General features: G+C 28.9%; 3 protein-coding genes across 3 annotated transcripts; all 3 read right to left on the reverse strand.

Moving 5' to 3' along the window:
* Nucleotides 1-751: 751 nt before the first annotated feature.
* Nucleotides 752-1,922, reverse strand: LOC113511884 (uncharacterized). The gene is made up of 3 exons (XM_026895609.1): nt 1,895-1,922; nt 1,673-1,826; nt 752-1,115 (listed from the first exon to the last, which is right to left on the reverse strand). The coding sequence occupies exons 1-3, from the start codon at nt 1,920-1,922 to the stop codon at nt 752-754; spliced, it is 546 nt and encodes a 181-aa protein (XP_026751410.1).
* Nucleotides 1,923-2,884: 962 nt separating this feature from the next.
* LOC113511886 (uncharacterized) lies at nt 2,885-8,481 on the reverse strand. Its single transcript, XM_026895610.3, has 4 exons — nt 8,283-8,481; nt 4,987-5,101; nt 3,900-4,074; nt 2,885-3,183 (listed from the first exon to the last, which is right to left on the reverse strand). The coding sequence occupies exons 1-4, from the start codon at nt 8,295-8,297 to the stop codon at nt 3,006-3,008; spliced, it is 483 nt and encodes a 160-aa protein (XP_026751411.2). The 5' UTR covers nt 8,298-8,481; the 3' UTR covers nt 2,885-3,005.
* Nucleotides 8,482-12,777: 4,296 nt separating this feature from the next.
* On the reverse strand, nt 12,778-23,283 carry LOC113511887 (cuticle protein 8-like). The gene is made up of 6 exons (XM_026895611.3): nt 23,162-23,283; nt 19,070-19,195; nt 17,407-17,547; nt 17,068-17,164; nt 15,979-16,091; nt 12,778-13,169 (listed from the first exon to the last, which is right to left on the reverse strand). The coding sequence occupies exons 2-6, from the start codon at nt 19,073-19,075 to the stop codon at nt 13,095-13,097; spliced, it is 432 nt and encodes a 143-aa protein (XP_026751412.1). The 5' UTR covers nt 19,076-19,195; nt 23,162-23,283; the 3' UTR covers nt 12,778-13,094.
* Between the last annotated feature and the right edge of the window lie 408 nt (nt 23,284-23,691).

Below are 23,691 nucleotides of genomic sequence, written 5' to 3' on the forward strand. Positions count from 1 at the left end.
CTCTGATAGTAAGTCTAGTGCAAAAATCAATTTACAATGCTATTTCAAGAATAATGGAACCTTCAACAATGCTCCAATACTTAGGTATATATGTATTGTTTTAATAATTTTATTACAATATCTAATGAAAAAAATAGTCATTTAACAAAGTAGGGCAACAATGTCTGTATGATATTTACATATGCAGTAGCAGATATATGCAGCGGATTCTACCATTGCATATACCTAGGGCCTTTTTAATATCTGTCACCTTCAGCGATTGTTATCGCCCTATCATGCTTATGGGTGTCAAGATAAATCTTATGAGTATTTTCAAAACAACAGCAAGAAATTGTGAAAAATCAGATATTACTTGCACTATACCCACTCAGACGAGTAACACACCTTACCAAAAACCTATTGAAAATAAATATATATAAAACGTGAATCAAAATCATCTGACAAAAATAAATTTTAACTAAACACACACAATGATGATATAAAATATAATATCAGCAATGATGAAGTTCTTCTATTGTAACTTTGTAAGTTTAATAAAGATAATAATATTTACAACGTAACCTATAGCTATCTATCAAGAGTCAGAATGGCTTGTTATAAACGGAAACATTATAAATAAACTCGTGAATGACCAAAAACAATAAAAAATATATGTCACTGTGTTTTTCCATTAAATAAATAAATATTTAAACAACATTTTCTTTTTTTTAATATCAATAACTAATAAATCACAATTTATATAATGTATATTTCAAAATAGCTCACAGTATTTTGCAATTTTTTCATTGTTCCTTGCTTCGCGTATTTTTCTTTTATTTTTGTCAAAATAGATTCTAACTTTGTCTTTGCCACACTTTTTTGGAGCTTTTAAATCGTTTTCTACAAATATTTCATAGTCAGAGATTGTGCTGTGTTCCTTGAAACGATTTGTTTTAATTTCTTTATTAAGAATTTCTAATGGATCTTTGGTTTTATATTTTAGATTAAAGAAAGAATCCTTTGATTCATCTATCGGTGAAGCAGTATTTTGCAAGAAATATTCAAGATTTGCCTCTTTAGCTGTTTGAGGTATGTCTTCAATAGGCTCTACTATTTTAATACTTTTTAATTCAATACTAAAAAATTAAATTCTGTGATTAATAAAATGAATATGGACAAAAAAAATGTTGATAAATGTATTAAAATGTCTTTTCTGTTTCATAATAATTCGATAGTTGAAATTAGAAATGCTTCTTTAGAACATAGACCTATCATATTTATAATAGTAATAAATAAACCATAGCTTTTATTATTGATGATTAAAAAAAAGAAAAAGTAAGTGCATGTTACGCGACAACTTCGCTAATTTTTAAACTAATTTTTATTTTATTGTTTTTAACTGAGGATTTCTAACACAATCCCATATTAGTTTCATTAAGATGGAGGTTTATTCAACCAAACTTAAGGAAAAGGTTCTCGAATCGGTTTCTTGTATTTATTGTCTCATAACTCCGTTACTTTTAAACCGATTTAGAATATTTTTTATCTGAAAGGATATACTTTCAAATTGGTACTTTATATCAAAATCGGTTCAAGTTTTTTTTTTTTTTAAATCAAAATTATTTGTTTAGCCATGAATTAAAGTTTGTGTTTTCTGTGGAGCAAAATCTTGAAATATATATTAATATCATACCCGTAGCTTGAATCATCTGCATAATATTTGACTTGAATAGGATTTCCTTCACGATCAGTATATGAATACTTCCCTACCACAGTTCCATTAGGATACCGTTTCTCATCTTTAAAATCAGAATTACTCTGTAGACCCTTATTCTCAACAGGATAACCTGTCAATAATGAGAGTAAACTAATAAAGTATTATCACAATTGCATTCATTAAAATAATTTTACTTACATTTTATTATTCCGGGCAATGAAAACATAATTATTATGAAAATATAAGTAAATTTCATTAATATTAAATTCATGTTTCTATTGTATAAATCTTTCATATAAATGTGTCACAAATTGGTAACCTTTATAGTAAATGCAAAAAGGACACCGTAGGTATCATAATAAATAATACTCTTAATCTAAGGTAATGAGATGACGTTCGGTGATACTCGTATTAAAACCTAAGAACAATTTGGTTAAAACCTAAGAACAAGGAATTACGTAGAAGGAATGATAACATAAAAATTTTTAATCATATGGTTGCCTCCTTTTTTCTTAAGCAAATATAACTAGTAAAAAGAGGACGAAATATACACCATCAATTGTTATTTTTCTCAATTCATAGCAGGGTAGTGTATAGAAAGTGTTATACGGCCGTATAACCCTACCAAATTCAAATACAACCTGCTTGCACAATTTCTACATAAACTGTGTCGAATATATAATCTAGTAATGTAAAATTTGGTATTAATAAATAATTGACATATCAAACATTTTAAAAGAGGCATATGGTTGCCTCCTTTACACTTTTTATTTTATCATTCCTCCTATGTAATTCCTTGTTCTTAAGTTAAAACTTTATCAAAATGCTTTGTAGTTACTCTGTTAAAAGCTGATGGTCCACCTGATAGAAAGTAGTGCTTTAATCATAATTATATAAAGGAAAAATTTATAATTATTAATTATTAGCATGTACTATCCTTAATCTATATACTTCATGTTCTTTCTCCAATCCCTGACATTAGCAACTTGAAATAATTTTACTATGATAATACCTACTACTACGTCCATAAACATATGATAATGTCTTTTTTAAATAAATAATTATGAAATGATAAATAACGATTGTTTATTCAAACTATAGTAAAGCTATTGATGATACATTGGTTTTAAAATACTTAAATAAATAATTAAAACTAAGATTTTCATCGTAACTTTTAATTGTCCCATGATACATATTTTTCTTCTATTTCCACACGTGATGAACCAAAATAATATAAATAAAACTATTTAGTATATTATTTATACTCATTCGAAATGAGTTATTCTGTACTACTTATTTTATATACATATTATTGAGGCAAGTTGTAATCATTTGTTTTTATAGGTAATTTAACTAAATAACTGCCGACTACTTTGTTTTTATTTTTCTTCGGTCTCGTCCACGTTATAGAAGGTTCCGTTGGTACATCGACCAGGTTGCCTTTAGCAGATTGAGTTGTGGTCGACTTGGGAACTTTGCTTATTAATCTGGAAATTAAATTTTTTATTATTAATAAAAAATTTTAAATTTCGTAACATTTTTTAATGAAATTAAATATTGTAACCACTGCTAGGTATCATGTATTCTTTAATTAAGTTTTGAATAAATATTACAGGCAAATTAAAATTATCGCTAAAAATATAACTCATGACGTGACATGACATGATTTCTATATTGATATATAAAAATCACGTCACTATCTTCGTTCACGCTTATCTCCGTAACCACTCAACCAACATCAATGATATTTTTTGATATGTGTTATTTGCTCCAACTTGAGAAATAGATCTAGTGTCTATCCCAAAAAGTAGACTTGGTAGGTGGCAAAACTTCAATTGCCCTCTCAGTTCGTTAATACAAGAGTATAAAAAAATTATATTAATATTATAAATCATGCATTCATATACTGTTGATGAGCTTCGTACTAGGACCAAAATGTTTGACGACTCCTACTTCTGTCAAACTATCAAAGTCGAACTCCCTCCTGGTATGTACGTTTCCTGTCAAATATAACTAAAATCCCATCAACAGAGATATGTTTATATAAGCCGGCACGGGCCATAGGCTAGATGCAATTTTGAACCTGCGACCCATACAGATAGATTTCATAATGACTTAACATCAGATAGCTACGACTCAATGTGTCACAACATTATAGAAAAATATATATATATATAACTACAATACGTGTACAATTACAAACCTGTATCCTTTCTCATCAGCTATGTATGTGAAACTTTGCGCTCTTCCACGTGGGTCCACATATCCATAGCTACCGACTACTGTACCATTGGGGTACCTTTCTTCTGTACGAAACTGCGTGTTGCCTGTCGCTGCATCGTACGTATCATAGCCGAATGAATATGTCCCGGGATATCCTATAAATGGCAATAGCGTTATTATATCTTAAAAAAATCAAACAACAGCATTGTTATTTAAAGAAAATGAAACTACTATTAATAACTTTGACACTATGTGTAAAAGTGTCGCTCTCTAGTATCGAGAGGTTTAGGTCTCCTTCATTATACACGATAGTCTTAATTTCATATACGAAAAATATATTTTCCCACACAGACATAGTCCCAGTCAAATATTATATCACCAAATGGCAATCTTCTATACTTATAATAAATCTGTAGAGAGGTCAATTCTGTACATGAAATATATTTCCAAAATAACTATCAGGGGGTGATTAGTGATCGATACTGATGCCAAAAATGCAATCAGTAAAATTTTTGTCTGTCTGTCTATATGTTCGTTATAGAAACAAAAACTAATCGACGGATTTTAACGAAACTTGGTACAATTATTCTTCATACTCCTGAGCAGGTTATGGTATACTTTTCATCACGCTACGATCAATAGGAGCAGAGCAGTAAAGGGAAATGTTGGGAAAACGAGAGAAATTACTCCATTTTTAAGCTTCCATTGCGTGTGCAGCCTTAATAGCCATTTTTTAAATTGTAAAAATGTCCACCCGTGGAACACCGGGACAGGCCGCTAGTATTCAATAAATGTCTGCCGTTGTCTACCCATTTAGAATTACGTTCGTAGCTTTATTAAAATAATCTAAGTTTAAATAATTGTATCGTTTTTCGGAATGTTGAAACTGAGAAAATCCCGCAAGAAACTCAGCAATGACTCTTATGAAATTAAATATTCAAAATAAATTTTATCATATTTATATGGGTACAACATTTATAATTAAAATTATTAGTATAAATATGTTTTATTTAATAAGATAAAATTTCATAAACAGTCATATTTATTTTCTTTTTTTAAATTCTTACCATCTATATTTGTGTAGTAATAACTAGGTATAGAGGCAGCTGAACTCAATCTAGCCTGTCTTGGTGCCCATAATACTCGACATTCGCTCAGCCATGGCATTACAAAAAATAAAATCTAAAATGAAAATAAAAAAAAATTTATAAATTAAGTACGAACAAAATATTCCAATTAATGTATGAATTACATATCTACAATATATCCTACAATTTTTCCACAAAAATTATGAAAAAGTTAAAAAACTGTAGGTGCACAACTTTGTTTTCATTCACAAATTTTACCCGCCTATATTTTAAACATGTTTTATGCAACTTAAAATGGTAAACAAGCCAGTAGCTCACTTAACGGAAAGTAGTAACAGTCACCTATAATTGTGAGCAACACTATAGATATCACAGAAAATACTGTGACGCCCACGATACCTCTAAAGCCCCTTATATGCTGCCATTCTTGAAGACTAATGTGTTATAACTCCATACCCAATAATTTTACTATCATATTATCGACATGCTTATTTATCACCCAAAATACATACAGTTTTGCGTTACCTTACACGTACAAGTCTATGATTCTCTCATATGTATAGGTAATGATTAATGAAATATAATTTAAATTTAAGAATTTACATACAAAAATATATTAATGTATAACAGTACATATTTGAATAATGTAACTCATTAGTTATATTTACACTGCCACCAGCAATTCATATGAAAATATTACAGCATCAAAAAATATGATTTAGATACTTGTACCTATTTTTTTTTTGATGGGTGAAAATAGTATGGTAACCCTGCCTGCGCTAACGGAATACCCTGGCGGAGCACCAGTGAAAAGTGATAGATGAGAATGAAAACAGGCCAGTTAGCCCATCATGATGAATTCATCAGGAATTAACCATGATAGTTTCCAGGGAAAATCGCGAGGAGGTCGACCTGGTGGGGTATATTGCTAGCAATAGGATTCTCAGTCTCCATTACTAATAATCCCTTTCCCCCCACTTGTACCTATTAAGCATGCTAATAAAATCTAATTAATTTATAATGGATAAAAATAATGGTCACTAATATGCAAATAGATTCAATCACTATAATTTATTATTATTCCATAACTAGATATGTAAATTTAAATTGAAATTATTAGCATCCTTTTTAGAGAGTGCTCTTGTAATGAAACTAGATTTATTTGAAAGAAACACAAGTCACAAGAAAATATTCCTATGAAAGTTTAAAGTATCTAAAAGCATTTAGCAGTTTCTATATTTTATCTAGATAATCTTACAATATTTTTTCAACAAGGGTTCTATGTTTGATTATCTACTTAAACCTACTAAAGATCGCACCACAGAAACCACTATTCTTATAAACGAGGCGCTTTTGTAATTTATCGTTGCACGACACGTCACGATTTTTTTGTTACGATATAGGATGCAACTTGTAAATGTACTTAATAGGGTGCAAAATGTATGCAATTATATAAAAACACTAACTTTATGTATATATCTACAATATGTCTATGACGTTATTTTTGACTAAAAATTACTAAAGTGTCTACATACAATTACATACATTTTGCTGTCCTTGATTTCTTTAAAGTGAGTTGATCTATAGTCTCAAGTTTAAGCAAAGTTAATAACAAAGGTAGGTACTTATAGCAAGAAAACTGGCAAAAGTAATACCAGAGACGCTTATGTTTAAGAGTTGAAATAATCATAATGCCATGCCGTACCATGCCACCGTAAATATAGAAGCACCCATACATGTTGATAATTTTGGTTTTATATTTACTGTTTTCTCTACATTGTAAAATTGAGTTTTACGTACGTAGAAAATATATCTACATAACTGTTCTGCGACTTTTCATTATTTTATTATTGTTATTATGTGTGATTAAGTAATAAAAAAAAACTATGTATATTTAATACATAAAATACTATTATTTTTAGTACATTACATTACTTTAATAGATATTTTATAACTAAATATTATAATCTTTTAAAAAAGAGCCTGAACAATAAAGTAATGCAATGATTTTTATCTGAAATTGACTGCTTAAATGCAAATCATAAACCTACTAAACTATGTTCCTACAACAGTATTATATTATCTATGTTTACCAACTTTAATAAGTACAAAATTTACTTTTAAAATTCATTATAATATTTTATTGAATAATAATTTTATTAAAAATATATTCATTCATTCATATCCACCGCTAAATGTCTACTACTGAACGTAGCCCTCCTCTATAAGGGGAGGGATTTGCCAGTAGTTGCCATGCTTGGCAGGCATGTTGGCAACCCCGATTAGATATATCACACAAATAACAACAGATATAGATACATATGCAGAGAAAAAAAAATAATGAATTAGAATTATGGTGATGTTTTAAGAGGGCCGCTCCTGCCCGTTCCTCAACCATTAAGTTCCTTAGTCACTTTACGACACCCACCATTATATGCTGGGGCCAATAACAAATGTACTTATCTATTATTCTGAAGTACTATTGTACTATTTTACGTACCACTAAAATACATTATTTTGCAATTATTGGCCGGTTTCTGGACAGATACTTTCACAAACTTAATTACTTTTTGTTAAACTAGTTAAAAAAATAAGGTATTATTATTATTATTATTTTTAAGTTTTTCTAGAAAATTTACATCTCCTCTCTTAAGGAGAGGAGATGGCAAACTAATCCCTGGCATATTGTTTTGTATTGATTTATGTTCAATAATTATTTATTGTCTGCATTTTATCTTTATTACAGTAATTACTCTTATATTGATGCTTTCCTAGGTAAGCATATTGGAAAACTGTAAATCTCATCTAGTCAATTAAATAAATATAATTAAGGTATAATTCTAAATATTTCTAGCAGGTAAAAAATAAAGTATCTATATATTAACAAATGATATTGTAATGAATATACTACTATGTCTACTGAAATATTAAAATTTATTGTTTATTACATAAAATCTCATAAACACTCAATCACAATGAATTATTTATGGGATGGTCAATTTGAAATTAATAGAAATAACATAACTTAAATTAGTAAGTACTAATATAACTTCTTTCACTTTTTCTAATCACAGATAGTTTAAGCCAAAGAACAGACAAATAACTTAGAATATAAAAAATATCTTGATTGTAAGTTAATATTTATATACTTCCTTAAATTTATAACGATAACACTACTTTACATATCATATAATATTACTGAAATATGCTAATTCTATCTACAGATAAACCAATTTAAATAGAAAGCGTTAAGTAAGTAAATATTAAAATCCTACCTTGAACAGTTCCATTTCTATGTGATAAAATAAACTCCTTGTCGTCCGTGTTGCTGGTCCAACACACGAGTTCTCATATAAGTTAATGGGCGACTCCTTTAGTGGTTAAGTCGCAAAAACAACAGCTATACTAAATACGATCGTAAACTTTGTGGGTGAGGGCAATTTCGCCCATATCCGCTCAACACTGATGTCACTCCATGAGGTATGGCAGGATAAAGCTGTTTGCGACGATAGCAAGTTGTACCTTTTAGACGATACTAGATATGGTCGTGGGTACTGTTATAAAGCTATGAAAGTGCCGTTGTCCTCAGTATTTAATTTGTTGTATTGTTTTAACTTTTTCTTCATGAAAAGGATATAATTGTACTTTTAAGATGAATATAACATATTTTAAATACGAAGAATACAACAATCATTTTATATCTAGCTTGTCCATTAAGACTTATGAATGGCTAGAGATTACATAATAAAATAAAACATGTTCTTAAACATGAAGTAAATTATAATGAAAGTAATAGAATCAAATAGTAAAATATATTAAGTACATTCGTTATCGCAGCTTACCAAAGAGTAAGATAGTAGATTAATTATTTAAAAGTGATCTTATAGCGAAAACATTTTCTACATAATAATATACGTACTTATTAGTAACTAAATACCTTTGTTATTTCTCATTGTTCTTATAAAATAGTATAATGGTACTAAATAATATACAAGTAGATATACTGTCCTACAATATCATGTAAGTTGCAAATGTATCGTAAACAGGTAGAACTTGCTAGGGCCAGTTTAGAATAGATTCTATCGTATATTATGCTACTTTCGATAATAGTGTACGATTACGTAATAAGAACAGATATATAAACATTACTGATAAATACGAGGAACACGAATTTTATTTACATAAAACATATCAAATGCAAATATTACAGTATAGAACTCAGTAATGCTTCTATCATTATTTTTAAAGCTATACATAGGCAATAACAAACAAGAGTAAATACTTACCATTATCTTAAGTAAGAATCGTGTGCATATTTTTTATCATAATCCAGTGATCACTAGCTTTAGACAGTGCTTGAATTCTAATATTATATTGACATTCTTTGAATTTAGTTTTCTTGCAATATAATATTAGAAAATCTAATGCAATATAATCTTATGTAGAAGACTAGGTGCGATTTTACAATTAAATTTTACAATAGCTTAGCCTTACTATTATAATTATAAAATTTCGCATTATACTAGTAAATATGTACTGTTGCAATTCGCAAATAAAAAGAAATAGAATGTCGAAACAAGACTAAATTTGAAGTATCTCCTAAAAATACTGTAAAGTTATTTTTAATTATACAATAATTTAATCAACATATACAATATTCCTATTGATCGAATATAATATTAGTATGATTTTGTACCCAAAGAATATTTGCTTGTAATTTGCTCGAAACTAGCACTCGTACGGTACTTACTCATATATTTAATATCATTACAGGTTGAAGGCACTGAATGCCTAAATCTGTGATCAAATAAAAAACAATAATGTCTTTATCAAATCACTAAATGAGCGGACGCAGAGAATAAAATGTGCAGTTTGAAATAAAACATGACAATCGTAAAATAACCGATTTGGCATTTTAAAGACTTAAATTTTTACACCCACAATAATATTTACTTAATAAAATATAAATATATAAAGCATTATATGTATGTATCTACTAAAAAATATTATATATCTATATAAAATATAAAGTTTTAAGTAATATATCTAATAAATATCATGTAAAAGAATTTAATCCTAATTTATACCAAAAGATATTTATATAGACAAATTAATGTCGTTAAAACACGATATTTGTAGAACAAATAGCTAGTTCATGACAACAATCTATTACGATATTTTGGATGGAGGCATATACATATAGATAGTAGTACAACATAATGAATATTCATTTACTTTATTGTATTATTGTTTCAAAAAAGTAATATGCATTTTATTTTTCATGAATATAACACCACTACCAAATCTTATAACGTAGTAATTACTTGATCTGTAAATATCAATTCATGGGCATCATAGTATATTTATATAATAACGGTTTCCATTTTCCATCAGATATCCAGACAAATGGCAAACAAATCTATCTATGAAATCGTTATAGCTAACGAGTCCATGAGAGAAAGAATCAGATATCGGATGTCGCTATCACATTCTATCATATCTCAAGGGCTTGCTAGCAATTCAATTCAATTCAAAGATTCGTTTGCTACTTGTATACGGGGCTAGGTGGATAATTGTTGGCCAGTCCAAGTTGTATAAATAAGACGGTTATCGCATCCTTATTATCGCATTTGAGAATAGACTACAACTTAACACAAATTGATCATTTGGCATCTTTTCTACTGCCTTACTTTTTCTTGTAGATTTTATGCATTAGTCTTTTAATGTCCCGTAATTTAGAATAGTCTTCTGAGTTTAGGCTCTTGTCACGCATCTTGACTGCTATCTTCCTCCACTGTAAATAACTTTGTAACTACTACTACATTTTATATTCAACTATCTGACCCGGTGAACTTTCTACCGCCTAACAGTCTAAAATATTTTTTTCTGTATTTTTTGTACGTTAATATATCCAATTTTTTAATAGTTATTCTACTATACGATGCGATTCTGAAATTATAAATAATGTAACTAACCCGACTTTGTTATATATATTTTTAGATTATGTCAAAACTAAATATTGTACAAAATTCAAACTCACTTATCGGCGATAAATAATATCGTAAGAAAATACATCGTAAGAAAGTAAAATTACTCCAAAGGCCGGTGGTGGCAAGGGGGAAAGGGACTGTTAGTAATAGGGTCCAAAAGCCTGATTACTAGCATTTTTTGTATTTATCTATAAACACATACCAATGAGTTAATAGATTAATACATTATCATTAAGATGATAATCATTAAGGAACTTGACATTGATTCACGACGTTCTGGAAGCTACAAACTGCTAAACTCTAAATATGACGCATCGCTTCCTAATGAAGTATAATAAACTGAAACATGTTTTAACCTATTAAGGATTTATAGCAAGTCTATGCAAATATGAATACAGCATATAAATTAAGCCATAATCGGACATTAAGGTCATTGAACCTCTGCTGGGTATACGTAATTAATACCATTATATAATAAATTTCTAAAGAGAAGGTTATGTTTTAATTAGATTTATATTAAAAAATTAGGCTAATAACATTTTTCTATTGTAATCTATTAAACTGCTTAATCTATTAAAAATATGTGGTTTATTTTTTTAATACGAGTACTAATGAAACTTATTTTTCTGTACAGGATACTATCTAAAATTACTTATTGATCAGAGTCCACCCTTTTGCTAATACAATTTCGTAAACTGTCATACGGAAATTATTACGAATCGAGAAACAACAGGTTTGCAAGCGGAACCATGGGAGCCAGTTTGTCATATTATATTTTTATAAAATATCAAGAATATAAATATAATATATATAATAATATAATAGATATCCCTCTTCTCTACGCTTAATACCATAATAACCCACTACGGATAATAAAAAGAGAAAAAAAAATGGTATAATACTACTAGTATCACGCTGATTATTTTTTTTATATCAACATTATCTTTTCTTGCGCTATTACGATGAATCGTGTAAGAGTAGTTACCCTCTTGAGTTGAGGGGAAGGGATTGTTAGTAATGCGGACTATCAGCCCCATTGCTAGCAATATACCTTATCGGGTCGACCCTCACGTGGTCCCCCCTGAAAACTATCGTACTGAATTCCAGGTGAATTCATCACGATGAGCTAACTGACCTGCCCTTTCATCGTCACTTATCACTTATCCTTTTATCCTCACTGGTGCCCCGCCAGCGTAAACCGTTAGCACAGGCGGGGCTACCATTCCATCATCATGCATTGAAAAAAATCCTCTTGAGTTAATAGTTTCTCGGCCGCCTTCATTATTAGCGAAGGCCACTGACGTGGTTTACCGAACAGCATTATGTACCCTCCGAAGCCCGAGCATGGAGCAAGTGATAATAATACTTTATATAAGCTAAGATATCCTGTGTTATGAGGAATTAACCTTGAGTTATATTTTTCTAGGTTATATTTCTAGGGGCACAATCCAGACCGGAGACAATTTGCAAAATTTGTTTTACTAAATTGGCCAACCCAAGAATTGAACTCTTAACCTAATAATGTAAATCAAAGTGCCTACCGCTGCATCACGGAGGTCTACAGTAATACATGAATACATTAATGCTCTAATCGCCTCTTATTATAATATCTTAGGGATGAAGGGGTGGTAGCATATGGAACAATGAAAAAATAGATGCTTAATCAAAACGAAATTTTTTCATCATGATTGAAACACAAAAAAGTGATAAAATACTTTACTAATACTTCTTAAATATAAAACATATAGGTAATATTCTTAAAATAATGTAAGTATAAATATAAATACAATCTAATAGTAATTATAACATTCATAAACCAAATACTTGTACCTACTTCAGATGCTTCTCTCAAATGGCAATTGAACATACGTCAAATTAAAGTGAGACTGTGAACAAATATCCACAGAGCACTAATTACGCGCATTACCTACATACACGTATTAAGAAAAAAGTAATACCATCGAGCGGTAACTTTGCATTATATCCTAACCCTGTCCATACCATCTTTGCTTTTAGCATATTATTAAATTGTACTTAAATTAACGACAATGTAATTTTAAATCACATTGTCATTGCTCAAAACGCTGCGAATGTTCGTTAGTGTAATCCATAGGGAGAGACTGCAATAGCTGGCGCAGCGGCATAATGTGCTACCGGCGCCGCCACAGCCACCTGCGGTAAAATAATATTACAATATATATAAAATCAAAGTTAGAGTGAATAGGCATTATTTAAATTTATTAATTTAAATTTGCGTGTAACACCTTACACTTTATCGTCACTTAAGATCTGTAGGCCTACCATGAAATGATTTCCAAAATTTCGGGGACGAACGAAATAGAAATTTGATGTTAAAATTACATAATACATGCCGTTTAAAATTATTAAAAATGTTAAAATATCGTTCCTCTGGACTATTAGGATAGTATTTATGATGAACCAAATGTTAAGCTCCATTTATTGGTTCGATTTTGGTATAAACAAAAACACGAAATTGAGCCCGAAATTTCGGAATTTCATTTCATGGTAGACCACCAGGTATCATTGTAGTCAAACGCGCTCAAATGTAATATAAAAAAGAATGTTACGAGTTTCGATTAAAAAGCAAATGTAAAAAAAAAACAATACTATAAATAAACATTAACAACTCGATACCATAGAGTTATACATTCTTTACATCACAGAATATTACTTTTTAATGTAAAAACAAAAAAAGCACAAAACTGTCTCTATCGCTAAATGGAGCGTTATATAAAATTAACAGTATGACATGTATTTAAAAAAAAATATTTCAGAGTTAATATCAACCATAAAACGAAATTAACAAATATATATCTACTTGTGTATATAAAAAATTGTGTCAAAATCCGTATAACTCGCACTTGAATTAATAGTTCCTCTTTACAATTTCGGCACTCCATCTGATAAAGAAACTAAAAATACATATATATACATACATATCTGTCACGCCTATCTCCCATTAGGGTAGGAAGAAACAATGGAACGAAACTAAAAATATGTTTTGTATTTTTTTTTTTGCAATTAAATTAGATTAACAATATTTAAAAGTCATTCAAATCAACATTAATAGTCAGTAATTAGTGAATTATAGCGCTGCAACAAACGGTTCTTACGTTTTCTAAACGGAACCCTAAAGACTACGTCTGTCGTCACTTAAATTTATAATTTGGTAAAGTGATCTGAATTGTCTACAGCCTAAATATTTTGTAATCATTTGTTTTGTCACGAAAATCATTGAAGCGGAGAAATTTCTCTAAATAATGCGTGTCGGTGCATTTGAAGGTTATAACTACTCGAGCATAACATTTTACTTGAAGTCCAGAATTGCGTATATCTCTATAACTTTTATCCACAAAAGGGTCAAAGTAAAATTACATCATTATCATCAATATTAATTAAGAAGTTGTTGATATTTATTTATTTTATAGACACTATTTAATATTTTAATACTCTGATACAGTATAACTAAAAATTTTATCAATAAAAAACTTGTAAGTAACCTAGTTGTCATATAAATTATACTATTTTAGTTAATTGTACTTTATAATAATTAATTTTTTTTTAATTAAAATGACATCCTGTCGAGATTTTTTCAAGAGACTTCAGCATAGAGTTCTTCAAAAAAGGGGTAAAGGGGTTTCAAGGTCGGTAACGCGCGTGTGCTGCCCCTGGTATTACAGGCGTTCATAATAGGCTATAGTAACCGCTTACCATACCATTATCAGGTGGACTGTACGCTTGTTAGCCTCCTCAGTGATATTAAAAAAATTGCAAGAACATATCCGAACTTCGGTAAGAACGCTCTTAATCAAACGTTTAATGAATTGTTTTCGTAATAAAAACTTTGTTACATTTGTCAAATATTTCTTTGCCTACACTCGTAGAAAAATGTTCCGGTAGGAAAAAGATATATAAAAATTTATAAGCAATTTACAAATATAAAAACTTGTAAAAATTTAAATAATTTACATAGAGGCTTATCAAGTCCGTTACCTAAAAAGGTTTCGCTCTCTATATCTATCCAGATATTCGGTTAAATATGTTAGCCAAGATTCACGGACTAACTTGTTTCCTTATAAGCTTACGCACCATTAGTAATCTTGCGTAAGCGCACGCCGCCGTGCAATTCCAGAGAAATCGAGTTTGTGTAATGTTAGTCACTTTAGTAAGTTATCCGGTGAGTAAAAAGTCATAAATTATTTAATTTCTATATAACTACTAACACTTACACATTAGAAATAAACGTACCCGTATAACATAATTGCAAAGGTGTAATTTAATTTATTGTAATGTAATGTAATTAGTGTCTGCATAACGAGCCTACCATCAACGTTCGGGTTAATTTGATTTGTTAACGATGTTTTCTACCACCGAAGAATTAGTCGGTAATATAATATGACTAATAAAATTTTTGATGTCAGCTAGTTTCGAATTCACGAATATGTTGTTATTTGTATGGTGTCTATAGTAGTTGGAGTAGGCTACTAGGCCATGACCATGGCCTATGATATCTCTTGTTTTTTATTTTTTAAAACTTTTATTTATCTATAGTATTTTTTCACTAAATATTTACATCTGCACAAATATTTACTTATCAATATCGGTACATCGATATATTATAGAAATATACTTTACATGTACCTATAGAATCCTTTTTCCTATAGGTATTTGGCACAATTACTAAATAATAAAAATTAAATAGTATTATTATTTTATTTATAAATATTAGTATATTTAGTGATATTATTAAAATAATATTATTAAATATACTAATGCTAATTATAAGAAACTATTTAATTAATAAATAGGAAATAACTTTCTAATTTAATGACTTTATTTACGCAAGTTTTATGTTTCAAATATAGAAAAACAGTATTATTGCTATGTTGTTGCTTTAATAAAGTTAAGAAAAAGTAGGGCATATTATCGCATGTAAACATACGTAAGTATATTTGCTTACCGGATGCACTGCGTGTCCAGTTTTGTGGACAACGGCATTGAACCCATTGTGGTCGTCTGCTGAGTAATCTACAGTTCGGGTTGAGCCATCCGGTTCCACCAGCGAGTAGCTTCCTGGACAAGAAATTGACAGTCGGTCGTTAAAGTTTACAATAATACGAGCATTATCAAACACGTCGATATTTACATGTATATTATTTAAAAAATGCGCAAATCTTGAACCGATTTAGATGATTACTTTTTTGTAAAATTATAGATCTATAACAATTTTATCTAATTTAAATTCGATGATAATGATAAATTATTGTGATACAATTTTAATTATTTATTTTTTTCTTCAAAATTGAAATATAATACCCCCCAAATACTTCTGCAGTATAAATAAATGTTTCATTCTTGTCTGTAACTCATTTGTAAACCTATGTTCTAACTACATTAAATAAAAGCACAACTTATATACCACTTAACTCAATTGAATAAAACAAACAAACAAACGCGCGACAGTTTTATGATTAATTGTGTAAGATTCAACAATATTCACTGTTTATTATTGACGGAAATATCATACAAATACATACAAAAATAAAGCCAAATTAAGAATTTCCTATCTACAATGGAATAAGTAATATAACATATCTTAAGAACATTCATATTTTAACTTCCCAAAGTGTAGCATTTGAAAAAATTTGAACAATTTTAAATTTTTCTGATTGATATTTTAAAGAGTGTCCTTTATTCACACGTTGATACATTTCTATAAGCTAAAGTACAAACGCTCTTAAAGACTTTAGTAGTTTTTTTTTTATGATAAAAAATGAATTGTCTTTTTAAAGTGTCATTTATAATAAATGTAATAAAAGCTGTCCGCTTTAAATGTAATGGTTACTCTGCCTGTACTATTTTGGTTTACATTGACGAATTATCAGTGTAGTACTACCGATGAGAATAATCAAGCCAGGTACTCGTAATTACTGGTGACTAATTCACCAGTAATTAAGAAACCACCACCAGTAGTAACTACGATGTTTGACGGGGTAAACCGCATGGAGGTCGAATTGACACAGGCATCGTTAGCAATTTGCAGACTTACCTTTCACAACATCCCCGTCTCTTTCCTCTTGCTGTGATTTGATGTCTCCTGTATGGGGATCTTTCACGCCGTAATTAAACGCATACCTTGGATATGCCTGCAAAAATAAATATTATTTGTAAAAATAAAAACACAAATCTACAATATTCACTATAAACACATATTAATCTTGTCGTAATTAAAGTAAAATTTATAAGTTATGTAGAAATATTACAAATTTAAAAATCTTCCAACCACTTCTAATGAGACAATAGATTTTACATATATTAATGTTTAATGACATATATATGTTATAATTTAAACAATAAAATATATCAAAATACATATATGTATACTCACAACAGGCTCGACAGCTAGCGGTGCATGTACCACGGGCGCGTGGACTGCCACCGGCGCATGCGTCAACAATCCACCGTGCGAAACGTATTGCAAAGGCTCCGTTACCGCCGCACTTGTATATGCCAACAATAGTAGTAATTTCTAAAATAATAACGTTAAATATTTAACAGTAGCGTTTGATAAACAACTATATTTATAACACATAACGTGTAATTTCTGACAAATTACAAGAAAGACACTTGCTTTGGTATGGCCATATCACGCTAAAACAGGCAGATTATCTTAGCTACGTATATCTAAATCTACAATTAAGTGGCACTACATCTCATAGCTGGCTTAAAAATACTGGGTAGACATCGTGACCGAATACAAGCGAATCAATGCTTTGTCCGAGATAGATACACAAGCTGAGAAAAGTGGAACAGAAACACCAGAAAAATTGGCCCTGGCTATAGCCATAATTAAAACTAGGACGATAAAGAAATCATTACAACTTAACCCTTCTTTGCATACTGGTGGAAATTTCCATCATAACATTGAATGTCCAGAAATTATATAAAAGAACAATTTCACTTTAAGTTGATCGTGTCTGGATACCTTTTTAATGTCCATTGCAGAAAACAAACCATAGCTGTCAAATTTATTTTTTAACCATTTTTCCTTTATTTTTGAATATGAATTATATCACCTTGATATCACCAATAAAAAAAACATGCAAAGAAGGGTTAAACTCTGCTTAACAAGTAATGGATAGAGTTTGTGTATAACAAACCTTACTATTCAAAAATGAATATTATGTACATAGCGTGTTTACAATTAAGATTAATTAACGTAAAATGATTATATTTAATATTGTATTTAAAAAATAAGATGTAATTAATATATTTTTTTTTGTTGGTAATATAATGTTTTATTCGTATGTACAAGCGCACACTGCTAATTATGTATATATATATATATATATATATATATATATGTTAGTGTAGTTAGTTGCATTTGAGTACACCCCTCTGTTCGAAAACTTATTGTACACATTTTATTAGTGATTGTACTATTACAGATTTTTTAAAATAAGTGCCACACTATCACACTTATTCCCAATCTAGTCGATAAACAACAACCTAATAAGAAACATTTGTTAACATTTCCAAGAATACAGTACTGAACCGAAGCCAATTTATTAAAATATAAAAAGATTATTTCGTAAATATAATGGACAGCTAATTTAAGGAAAAATCAAAAATAACAAAGTCATTTTTGAACTGCATACAGATTATATTTAAACTTACTAAAGTTATTAAAAAATAAGACTAGAAAAGAAAAAAATATTATATTAATATTTATAGGTAGATAGATACTCTAATAGATAATGTAATTAAAATTAAAATTTTCCATTAGTTTCTTTCTTCGTGATAATTTTTGTATATTTTTATATTTCCGACATGAAAACTTTAACAAATCGTTTAAGTTTATTTCAATCTAATGTTTTAAATTATATACTTTAATGCTGTATTAATTATGTTTTTTTTTTTTTAAGAAAATGATTATTGTATTCTAAACGCATGACTTCCAAACAATACTTTTTTTTTTTATTTTCAGTATAATTTCCTTCTTGCGAAACATAAATTCTAGTCAAAACAATAAATTGCGTAATCGCACTTACCCGCATGTTTGTGTGTGTATAGACGACGCAGGAGGCTCGGGGCAAAAGCGTGCACTCGCAACGCTTATAAATATAGGACCCCACCAGTATGCACCTGATGTTAGTGCATTATGCACCACTGTGAACCTAGAGTATAGTCCCTAAATTAGACATTAATTTATTAGTAAGCACTATTATTTAATATTAATGTAAAAATAGAGATAAGAAAATATTTTTAGGGCACAAAATAACATCAACAAAATTTCAAGAAAATAAATCTAAAATTTTTAATAATAAATTTGAGATTACATCACCTTTTACGGAATGAAACTACGTTGTAACATTTTCTGCTATACTTTTATAGTTTACTCGTCAACTTTAAATATATATAAAATTTTTATGCGCAAACCAAGTCCTTATATAGGATAGGCAAAAAATCTCATTTTTAAATATCTTACATGTATCTCCTTTTTATTGACTTTCATCGTCTCAGACGTCCATGTACGCCATCACCAAACATTCTTGAGACACTTGAATATAAAATTTTCTTAGAAGTATCTAACACCTATAAAAAGTTGTTCGTAATTCTTAGAATATTTATAAAACTGTATAATGTTCTGGCAAAATATATAAAAGACTAATAATTGATTTTATCTATAACTTTTCATCGCAATTTAGGTGTGAAACGGAACATTCCCATATACGTACTATGAAGTTGTAGTAGTAGAATATGACTATTCTTTAAAGCAATTTATAAACAAACTCTATGTTCAAAAAACGACGATAATATAATAAGACTAATGATAACACAATACGACAAATAATTCTAAGAATGCATTTTATTTTATTTAATATTCGGATTCATTCAATAATAAATAAATATAAAATATTTTCTACTTATATTTGTTGTAGTCTCGAAAATTTATATAGCCTGGAAGTTAGTTATTTAATAATTTGTTAAGCCTTTTTAATAAAAATATACTTAGTTAATTTTAAACTTTCACGATTTTTACACATATTTTAAATACACAATCGGGGCTTAACCCGATAAAAAACCTTTTCAGGTAAATAGTACCTACGTACCTGCTTTTTTATTGTCGACGTAAATAATGAAAAAAATATATTTATGTATACTTTCATACACACCTGCTTCTTAATTGCCAACGTTAATAATGTAAAAATGTTTTTATTTTCAAGAAGCAAGATTACAGATTTTAAAAGACGTTTGCAGGCGATATAAGCTCCTTTTCCTATATATATTTATTAATACATACTACATGTATATTGTACAAAATGATATTGAAAAATATAATTTAATTCACATTTTTTATATAACAATAAAGCTACTTTTATACTATTCCGATTAAAATAAATAAATGCAAATGATATTATGTTATTATTGCATAATGAGATCTTGTACTACAAAGACTGTACTGAACAAACAAAGAATACTTAGAAAAACATCTTTTTTAAATTTAATTAGTAAGAGAAATACATTTAATTATGGAATGCAGTTGGAATTATTCTGTAATGAGTTCAAATACTTGTACTGTATTAATTAGGTGTCCTATGCTATAAGAGACACAATTTTAATCGATATTTTAAACCTACTTATTGCAGAATGCAGCCAATAAATGATCTACATCTCGACAGGTAGGTATTCATTTCGAAACTATTCGAAACTAGACCATTTCAATCAAGTCAGTGAATGCAGGTGGTTCGGGACCGTTCCTTACGACAGTCTATAGGGGAGGACTATATTTGGCAGTGAATACATAACGGAGGATATTATGATCTATGTACTAAAAAGCTCATCATATCATCGTAAAAATATACATTATTATCAAAGTTCACAATATTATAAAACCGTTTTTAAAAATAACTAGTTGTGTCCCGCGACTTTGTCCGCATGAATCACTACAAAATCTATCCTATATGCTAAATTAGAGTATAGTCTTAGGATATAACACACCAAATTTTATTCAAATCCGTTCAGTTGTTTTTGTGAATCAAAAAAATCGACTTCCATCTTGATCAAATTATTATAATAAGATTGAAAGATCTGAATCTGAATATCGGTAATACCCAGACCAAAGCTGGACTAAGTCGAGGTTTAAACTAAACCTAACGATAATGTATAGGATAAATCTGATTTTATTAAAAAAGCAAAATTTAATACTAGAGATAGTGATTCAAATATCTCCGTAGATTATATTCAATCATCATTCATTTTAGTCGTCAATCAATTGTGCATTTCATTTCACCAAAAAGCTGTTTTTTTTTAAAGATTTATTATTTTGATATAATGTTTATGAAATTGAAATATTATTGAACTTTCCATCATTACTATTTAAAGTTCTTACATATTTTTAACAATATGCTTTGCGGTAGAAATCGAATGGGACAGAGGTGTTCAAGCAAACGATTTTTGTACAAAGTCTCCCTTTGATATTATATTTAGTCTGCGTTATATAACAAAATAGTTGATACCTATAAATTGCAGATTCACCATCGGATTTACGAAGATGTTTAATACACAAACAAATACTGTGGATATGAAAACCTCATCTTTTAACTAACTTTAAAAGGTTGTTTCTATACTATGTAAATATATATATATCGTTATTCTAATTAATCATATCGCCGCCGCAGGAATCTATAAATCTTTTCAATATTATACAACAATAATGACATTCAAGTAAGAAGCAACAATTTATTAGATAATAACTTTATAACATTAAACATAACTAGACTACATAATCGACTACTAAAAGCAAGGCAACTTATGAAATTTACTTATATTGCTTGAGATAATTTTTCCGTAAATAAATACAAACAATAATGTCAATAAAAACAAACAGAAAATCGACCTAATAGTTTCTGATGATGTTAACAGCAATTTTGCTGAAAGAAATGTCAATTGATTTCATTAAATCCGAATTTTGAGGAAATTTCTCAAAATTATCATTAATAACTTTGATTAAACGAAATTAATGAATTATTCGAAAATAATTATTAATCGAAAGAGAGAGCAATATTGAAAGTGTCGATACAATACGTTTCTATATATTTTTTTTTTTTGTTTTCTTTCTCTAGCACTTATACAATCATGCATTTTATTTATACGTGATATTAGAATAGACATTTTACAAGTTTGACATTTTAATTTGGAAAATAATTTACGATTAACGAAACTTGCACAATACATGGAGGCTTGGATTGTGACTCTATTTTGCCGAACTTGACGAAATAGTGTAAGTAAAAAGTGGTTACATACATAGTTTTTAGAAAATAAATTCAACTATATACAAGTAGAGTATGTGATTTCTTAGAACAAACTAAACAAATTCCATAGACTCATAACTCAGCAATAACGCTCATAAAATCTAAGCTATTCACCATTTTGGTAAAAAAAAACTATATATTTTCCAATAGAATTAACTTTAGTTTGTCTTATTGCCCTTATATATATTTTTATGGGAACCAACAGCCTTTTCTGGCTAAATAAGAATTAGTTTTAATAAATCTTGTTTCATAGAATACTAGGTATTAATAATTCGCTATTCATTTTATAATATTGATAATTGGTATTATATTTTTTTATCAATATAGTATTGATGTTTCAAGAATGATTCAAGAAATTTTCATACAAAAATTTTCTTCTAAAGTTTCTACACTAAATGAAAAATTATGGTTACTATTAAAGTTATTAGTGAAATGTCCTTCCACTATTATTATTAATTTACGTATTCATCTGTTAAATTTCGAAGTTACTTCAAAGGGCTTAATTTACCGGGGACATCTGTAAAGGTCAAAATAGTGACTTAGAGCGGTAAAACGAGTGAGAGGCTGCACACCGGTTTAAAAGATCAGGTCGCATCCTGTCAACCATCGTAAGTTCAAATATACATCCCACCACTCGACCGGTTTTCTGATAATGATGTAGTGTACCTCATTACCAGCTCATTGCCATATGCTATAAGCATAGAAGCATGGATAAAGTAACAATACTGTATATAAACTTCGATACGACTACAGTGGGACTGTTGATGTAATTCGAATATGTAATTCAAGTATTCTAATTCCATTATGCAAATAATATATTTCTCTTACCGAGAGTTAATCTGTACGGGATCTTCCTGGAAAACTCCAATGTGAGTGAGGTGAGTTCATCACGATTGATGGGAGTATCCTCTTCGTCTACATGTTTCACTGGTTGCCCGCCAGCGTTAACTAATAATCTTAAAAAATATATTTAGTACTATTACTTATACTGTGTTAATATCATAGGTAGGGCTAGCATTTAATTTTCATCTATTAATAAACACCTACCTAATATGTTGAGGATAGAAAATTCAGCGTTAGTTAGTCAACTTAACTATATGTAAAATTTTATACCTAATGTTTTAATATCAAAATTAAGTATATAAATTACTGTAGCATAATAATATAGTAATCTAACCACAAATTTACCAACATAGTCTAATGATTCACAGACTTTGTGACAGGATCTATTTAAACATTTAATATTTAATTTAGAAAGCCTTAAAATAAATTTAAAATATCTGTTTGTTGTGTTTATTTTTTTCTGTTATTTTTTTGTTATATATATTTATTTGGTATTTAAAAATAAGCCTAGTACA

Source organism: Galleria mellonella, unplaced genomic scaffold, assembly GCF_026898425.1.
Source record: "Galleria mellonella isolate WM207_F2 unplaced genomic scaffold, CSIRO_AGI_GalMel_v1 utg213, whole genome shotgun sequence".
NCBI lineage: Eukaryota > Metazoa > Arthropoda > Insecta > Lepidoptera > Pyralidae > Galleria > Galleria mellonella.